Consider the following 7,970-nt stretch of genomic DNA (forward strand, 5'->3'; position numbering starts at 1 on the left):
TGTCCCCTTGTGTAGTTCATACAGTTGTTCTCCTGGACAGTCAAGATTTGCAAGGAAAACAATCTGGGTGAGTAAGATTTTTGAAGTAAATTCAGACTTGAGGTTCTAATGTCAATGGAGTTGCACCTGCTCACAATAGATCTGAATTTGGGCCTTTGATACTGTGCTCCTGAGTTCCTCTTCCGTTCATCCCTTTGATGGGTTCAAGCTCAAAGCCTTGTTTTATTGACAAATGCAATGGATTTGCAGAAAATAGTATGGGATGTGCTAGAGCCAGTTTAGAGTTGTCTTTGGTGGCTCTAGCAGGCTGAATGTGGGTGTGAATCTTTAATTTCACCTCCTTCCCCTCCTCCAGTAAGCATGTCAGGACTGTATTTTGTTCTGTAAAGATAGCCACTCTTCTCGGACTTGTTGTCCCGGCTTATGGTCACTCAACTGCTTGCTGATGACTAGAAATTCCAACATCTCCCCTTTTACCTTGCAGTGCAGTAGCATTTGCCTCCTAGTCACCATTCCCCTATGAGCTGACAGGTCCAATCTACCTCATTTTCCCCCTTGAAGTATGTATTATTTGAAATACCTCATGTCTCTAACTTCCTGATCTGACTAATCATAAGCTAAGGGGAATGGAGGGCAGGGATGTAGGGTCAGAGCTAAGGCTGTTTGTGGAACCTTAACTGCAAATTGCCTGACTTCCAAGCTCCTCTTTTGTAACTACAGTGTTTTAACAAGGGTTTAATGCAGTGCGTCTCCGTACAGCCTAAGCTGTCTCTCTCTCCTGAAAATGTAGGCTATAGTAAAATGCATGCTTGATCTCATCCTAGCAGGATGTCTGACAGTCCTTGAAAAGCCAGTGGAGTGTCATGCCTGGTGACTGTCATTTCCTCTCCTTTCTTGCAGAGGATGCTCCTTGCTGTAAGGGTTTGCTGACCCTACTCTTCAATCTCCACGTTCTCTACAAGAGCCCTGTCGGCCTGCTGCGTGAGCTCGCCCAGGATATCCACGCTCACCTTGGAGACATAGATCAGGTGCGGCCCAGAACCCCAGCTCTCAGTGTAAGCTTAGCATCTCCTGGTGCTGCCAAAGCCGAGGTGGAGTGTGTCTGAGCAGCATCCCTGGAAGAAGCCCCAAATCCATGCAGCATGTGACTGAATCCAAAGATTTGATTATCAGAGTCTCTCTCTTTCCCCACAGGATATGGAAGTGGAGGATCAATCACATTTTGCTATTGTGAACATCAAGACAGCAGCCCCTACGGCCTGTGTGAGTTAGAACAGTATATGTAAGACCCAGTCTCTCTGCTACTACTGTGCAGCTGGTGCCAAGACTCGCCTTGGTACGTGTGGGCTGCAGAACTTCTAATGTGCTAAACTATGTTTCAAAAACCTGTTTTGCTTTCTCTTTTCTTCTTAGCTGCTGGTCCTGGCTCAAGCAGACAAGGTCCTTGAAGAGGTGGACTGGCTGATCAAGAAGCTTAAGAACCACTTGGTATTGGAGATATCAGGTAATGAAATGGCCCTCTGCTTTGCAATGGCCATAGAGCTCCACAAAAGAAAGATAGAGATAGGTAGCAAGGAAACACCTCACTATTTTGAACAGCCAACTTACTAAGACTGCTTCTCAATATAGATGGTGAAGGCGCCTCGCTGGTGCTGGTGCCAGGAGGGAAATGTAAGAGTTGACAACCCTTAAACTGATTCATCCACACATATACTCTCTCTCTCTCTCTCCCCGCCCTCCTCGCACATGAAGATGGACATTTGTATTTCACCATCTTTAGTGTTGTGTTGATTGCTGGGAACTGAGAAGACTCCTCTCAGGCATCAAGCCAGATCCAGTCTCTGGAGAAGGCTATAATCCTGCAGCTGGGGACACTGCTGACGGCTTACCATGAGCTGATCAGAGCAGATTACATCTTAGTTCTGAGAAGGGCAGAAGTGGGCGCTTTTTTAGCACCACTTTTAGCAAAATGTGCACTGATTTTTACTTCACTTCCCCCAAAGCGTCAGTGTGTATGTGCTGTGGCTGTACCTATCTCTTCTCTTTTTAGAAGACTCCTCTCAGGCATCAAGCCAGATCCAGTCTCTGGAGAAGGCTATAATCCTGCAGCTGGGGACACTGCTGACGGCTTACCATGAGCTGGTGCAAACAGCCCTTCCTGCAGGGAGCTGTGTGGACACTCTGCTGAGAAGCCTTAGCAAGACTTACACCATTCTCACCTCCCTCATCAAACATGTGAGTGCTCTTGTGCTGAACTGGCAGGATGGGATTTAAACATCTCTGCCCATTCCCCACAACAAGCTAACAGTGGCGGCAGCTCATCTGCGGCTTGGGACTGTCAACATGATGTAGTCAAGCCAATCCTCACCCTCCTCCAGTGGCAGCATGCACATGAGTTTCCTGGCCTCTAGGTGGTGGCAGCAGCTAGCAAAGACGAAGGGTGCCTCTCTCCTGCTTAGTAGGTAAGGGTAGAGCTGCTGCCCTTGGCTGGGAGTGACTCTTGCATGCTTTGTAATCTTGCAGGCCCCTCACTGGAGAACCATGTGTCATTCACACTATGCAACTCCCCCCCACCCCCACCCCATCCCATCCATGGCTTGACACCTAGGAATGTAGAAATTAGCACATAAGGACTGACCAATGGCCCATCTAGTCTGAGATGATGCTTTGGAGGAAGGCAAAGAATTCCCTATGCCCCTGGGCAGTAGTGACATGCATGATGTGTGGGGAATGCGTCCTCTGTCCCACTGGTGACTAGCTTACACCCTGATAGTTCCTGTAACTTCCATCCTAACTAGTGTGGGCTGCAGAGGTTCTTCCTATAAGCACTCATACAGTGCAGTATGGTTGTTCCAAAGGCAACCTCAGAAACATCTAGCCCAGTGGTTCTCAACCAGGGGTACGTATACACTTGGGGGTATGCAGAGGTCTTCCAGGGGGTACATCAACTCATCTAGATATTTGCCTAGTTTTACAACAGACTATGTAAAAAGCATTAGTAAAGTCAGTACAAACTCAAATTTCAAACAGACAAAATGAGAAAGGCAGCAATTTTTCAGTAACAGTGTGGCTTGTGATGCTTTTGTATTTTTAGGTCTGATTTTGTAAGCAAGTAGTTTTTAAGTGAGATGAAACTTGGGGGTACACAAGACAAATCAGATTCCTGAAAGGGGTACAGTAGTCTGGAAAGGTTGAAAACCACTGATCTAGCCTGCACTGCGGTGAACATCCCCCTTGCTCACAATCCCTCCTTTGCCTCCTAACACTTGCACAGGACAGGAACTTCACTTTGCCATGTCCAAATAAGGTGTGACTGCATCGGAGAAGGATAACCCCTTCCCCCTAAGTGGGGAAGCAATTAGCCCTCTGAGCACAGGGAGTCTTCATTTTGTTTTTGTCTGAATTCCCTCTCCCATGTGCTCAGTGGGCCAAGGAATGTCACAGAGTGAATTGTCTCCAGCCCTTGCCTGGAAAGACAGGTTTCAGGGGATGAATGGAGGTGTCTGAAGAAAGCTCACTCTTGTGTATTTCTTGCAGTATCTCCAAGTTTGCCGCAGTGGCCTGGGCACAATTTCAGGGAGGCTGGAAAAGCTGGTGAGTGCCACCTTATTATGCTGAGGGATGAGCGCACTCACTTGTGTCAGGAATAACACTGGTATCTCGGCTCCTTCATAGGTGAAGCTCTCCGGTTCCCATTTGACTCCACAGTGTTACGCCTTCATCACATATGTACAGGTAAGTGGGCTAAGTTTCCTGTGAAACACATGCTTCAGCACGAAAGGGGGGTATCAGGAACAATGAGAAAATCAGCAGTGCCTGTTTCTGAACCCTCCATGGTGTGCCCGGAGGCTGTGATCATTCCAAACTTCAGCTTACCCTATATAAGCATGGCAAGAGACACATTCTTCTTCAGTAACGAAGGGATTAAACTTCTACGCAGACAGAGCAAGAATATTGATTTCAGCTTGGGAAAGGGAGGGAAGTGGCTGATGTGCTGGTCTTTAAGCCATGTGTTAGATCACTTTCTATTTATATGCACGTGTGGATACTGACATGTGGCTTCTTTGGGCAAGTTTGGTATTACTATTAACAGCAAATGGAAGAGACTCTCCAAATACAACACAGCCACACACCACAGACATTAATATAATTGGCAATCTCTGCTCCAGGTGATGGTGTGGGTCAGGATTAAGGTACTTTGACAGATATGTCTAAGTATGGTTGAGCAAAGGGTGCTTCAGGTCAGGACCAATGGGCATTGCCAGAGCCACGTAGGGGAGACCAGAGCTGGAATTACAGGGGGAGCTGTAGCTCGGGGTTAAGCTATGTTGGCAGAGTTGGGGAGGAATGGGGGAAAGCTTGCATAAACACCTATCCCTGGCTCTGGCAGTGCTATTAGCTTCTCACTTTTATAAACCTCCAAATCCCTCAGTGAACTGTTAACATTGCACTAGCTGCAAAGAGGACATTTGTCTGCCATGACTTGGCTACGGGCTGTTCTTGCTAGCCCTATGCTAGCCCTAGCCGTGCCCTGTGCTTTCTTCCTTCAGAACATCCACAGCGAAAGCCTGAGCTTTGCAGGGGAGAAGAAAAAGAAGAGAGAGGATGAAACTGCTGCAATTGCTACAGTCATGGTGAGCTTGATTCACTCCCTGTTAGAATCTGGTTGCATGCAGTGGATATAGCAGTGGTGTTGATTCCTGAGATTTTTATCATGACGCTTGTGATGTTTGGTGTTTTCTTAAAGCTCTGTCTCTGGAAAGCAGGTAAATATACCACAAACTCAGCTTTCATTTAAGTAAAAACAAAGTTTGTAGCCCTCCTGGCTGTGGAGAAGTTTGAAAATAGAACCCAAATATACCCTAAAGGCTCAAAAAACAAGGCCAAGAACCTGACTCTTTTTTTAATCTCCTGATTTTTTTGGTGCTTGCCTGATTATTTTGAACATTTGGGGTTGGCAATACTAGCACATTTCTGTTTCAATGTGCTGGTGGAGTGTCTTGAGAAAGATGGAGCATTTCATTTGACTAAATTAGATCAATAATTGCAAGTGAAAGTGACTGAGTTGGAAAAGTGAGAGTGGGAACTGGAGGGTTAGTCTCACTGCTTAAAGGTGCGTGACCCTTCGTATTCATCAAAAGCATTTTGCTATCTGCTGTTAAGTTTACAGCTGGTCAAATTTCAGACACTCCTGTGCCATTCAAGTGAACCAGTGCTTTGCTGATAAAAAGCAGTGAGGATAGCAAAGACAATGACTTCCTCACTGCTCCCTGAACGTAAGGTGATGCTGCTAAGGACAGCAGATTTACCTGGAGTTGGATGCTGTCTCCTGGTTGGTTATTAGAAATTAAGGTCATAACAGAAAATAAATGGAGCAGAAATGCAGTGAGAGAGTCAGAAATGGGTGCTGCCTAATGGAAAAACTCAGCTCAGGAATGGTCAGAAGAAAGAGTTCAAAGCCCTGGAGAAGTACCATGGAATACCTGCTCCAAAGGTACTCCTGATCCAGTCAGTTTAGAAACAATCCTGAACCTAAGTTGGCAAGGTTTGGTATGGAGTCGATACTTGCTACAAGGGAAGGGATGGTGCCAGTGGTGTGGTACTGAAGTAGTTCACTGACAGTCTGGGGTTGTCTGAACCAGAGATGGGCTAGAATTACAGTAATGAAGCATCATGTTCACAGTGTTCACTGAAGGTAGGATGAGAAGTAATGGGCATAATCTGCAGTAAGGGAAATTTAGGTTAGCTATTAGGAAAAACTTTCTAATTATAAGGGTAGTTAAGCTCAGAAATAGGCTCCCAAGGGAGGCGGACAAACACCTGTCAGGGATGGTCTAGGTTTACTTGGTCCTGCCTCAGCCTAGGGAGCTGGATGTGATGCTCTCGAGGTCCCTTCCATTTCCATGACTACGTCCCTTGACATGAGAAAGTGGAGTTCTGTATAATGCCTTTAAGCAATTGGCAACTTTGGTAAATAGGTTTTTAAATCTCTTCCATTCGGTTATGGAGATCCAGGCTGATGGCTGCAATTTGAGATTCATATGAATGTGTGCATTGTTACATACCTGGGCTGCTCACACTGCATTAAGTTTACTATGGGAACCTTCAGAGTTCACTTCCAACCTTCCTTTTTTTGTATTATAGGCCAAGGTGCTTCGGGAGACCAAGCCAATCCCAAACCTGATTTTTGCTATAGAGCAATATGAGAAATTCCTTATCCATCTCTCCAAAAAGTCAAAGGTAATCTGCCCTCCTCTCCAGCAGTCTGTGGCTGAAGGACAGATGACAGACATACAACAAAGCAACATCAGTGTGAAAGGCTGTCGTACCTCTACTTGGTTTTCTACATGAATGTTACTACTGCGCTTATCAATGCAACTTGCCATAGAAGAAATTAACCATCATGGCAACTTTCTCACAAATCCTGGCCTGACTTTCTATTCTAAATTGATGTTACATTCAGCCAGCTGGCATCAATGCAGGCACTTGGAGAAGTATAAGCTTTCTGACGACTTAATCATTTTGTATTTTCTTGTTGAGTAGAAACTGAAAGGGTTAATGCCATTGTTCTGCCCATTCATCTCAAGTGGTGTGAAAGAACCATTCCTAGCCAAGGCTCTCAGCTAAGATGACATCAGGGTAATATACACATTTAGGGTTCCTGCCTACTCCTACCCAGGGCTGGCTCTAGGATTTTTGCCGCCCCAAGCAAAAACAATTTTGGCCGCCCCTCCCCCCCATTTTTTTCTTACCCCACCCCCGGCCCCGCCTCAACTCCGCCCCTTCCCCAAATCCCCAGCCCTGCCTCCTCCCCCCAGCCTCTCAAGCCTGGGAAGGAGGGAGGGAGAGGGAGAAGCAGCGCGTGTGCCGCGGCCACTCGGGATCTCCCCCTCCCTCCCAGGCTCTCAAACCCGGGAGGGAGGGGAAGATCCCGAGCGGCTGCGGCGCGCGAAACAGCTGTTTTGCGCGCTGTGGCCGCTCGGGATCTCCCCCTCCCTCCTGGGTTTGAGAGCCTGGGAGGGAGGGCGAGCAGCGGCGTGTGAGCGGCAGCAGCGGAGGTGAGTTAGGGCGGCCGGGGCACATTTTTAGGGGCGGCATGGCCCGTGCCAGAATGCCGCCCCTAAAAATGTGCCGCCCCCAAGCACCAGCTTGTTTTGCTGGTGCCTAGAGCCAGCCCTGCTCCTACCTCCTTAAAAAACCCATAAGGTAGGTAGCTTTGTCCCTTTGAAAGTGGTAGCAGGGGATGTTGAACACACCCAGGATGAAAGAAAAGGAGAGTGAAAACATCAGTCTGTCACCTAGACTTTGCCCCAGTCACACACTGCTATTGGGAGGAAGGTGAGCTAGGACTCTGCCCTGGCACTAAGGAGAGGAGCGGGCAGTGGTAGAAAGCTGCATTACAACAGGTATTCATGCTGTAGCATTCTCTCCTAGCAATCAGCCTTGAAATACTCATTTTCTTTTGGTTACGGTAGGTGAACTTGATGCAGTACATGAAGCTGAGCACCTCCCGGGACTTCCGCATCAACGCGTCCACGCTGGAGAGTGCGCTGCAGGAGAACAACACTGAAGATGCTGAGAATGAACCAGCCAATGACCAGGTCAGAATTCACAAGAGCAAATGCCAGGGCTCACGGAGGCCACTCTCTCTGAGATCCAGCTGAGGTTGGGCTTTCCTTGGGCATGTGTTAAATCAGTGTAAAGTGAGCCTACCCTAGTTCCATCTTTACAGGGGAACCCCTAATCTACTATCTGCCCATTTAATGAGCAAAATGGTAGAGACCCCACTCTGCTGAGCTAAGCACCACAGTGTCATGTCACAGGGATGGCACTTTGCCCTGATCTAGCTTTCACTTAAGATGCCAGTTTTATTTTAAACTGAGACATTATATACAGTACTTTAGAAAAGCCCACATATTCATTCTGCTGTGTGTTCCCCATAACTATTGATTTTTCTAGCACAGGTGAAA

General features: G+C 47.2%; 1 protein-coding gene across 1 annotated transcript in view; it reads left to right on the top strand.

The window, feature by feature from the left end:
- FANCI (FA complementation group I) overlaps positions 1 to 7,970 on the top strand; it is a 40,890-nt gene that overhangs the window by 31,197 nt on the left and 1,723 nt on the right. The window contains exons 28-37 of the mRNA XM_054041988.1: positions 16 to 67; positions 901 to 1,028; positions 1,195 to 1,263; positions 1,414 to 1,504; positions 2,051 to 2,235; positions 3,538 to 3,594; positions 3,676 to 3,735; positions 4,551 to 4,634; positions 6,145 to 6,240; positions 7,476 to 7,601. Of these exons, the coding sequence (XP_053897963.1) occupies positions 16 to 67; positions 901 to 1,028; positions 1,195 to 1,263; positions 1,414 to 1,504; positions 2,051 to 2,235; positions 3,538 to 3,594; positions 3,676 to 3,735; positions 4,551 to 4,634; positions 6,145 to 6,240; positions 7,476 to 7,601 (948 nt within the window). The remainder of the gene's footprint in view (positions 1 to 15; positions 68 to 900; positions 1,029 to 1,194; positions 1,264 to 1,413; positions 1,505 to 2,050; positions 2,236 to 3,537; positions 3,595 to 3,675; positions 3,736 to 4,550; positions 4,635 to 6,144; positions 6,241 to 7,475; positions 7,602 to 7,970) is intronic.

This window comes from Malaclemys terrapin, chromosome 10 (assembly GCF_027887155.1).
Source record: "Malaclemys terrapin pileata isolate rMalTer1 chromosome 10, rMalTer1.hap1, whole genome shotgun sequence".
In the NCBI taxonomy this organism is placed as follows: domain Eukaryota; kingdom Metazoa; phylum Chordata; order Testudines; family Emydidae; genus Malaclemys; species Malaclemys terrapin.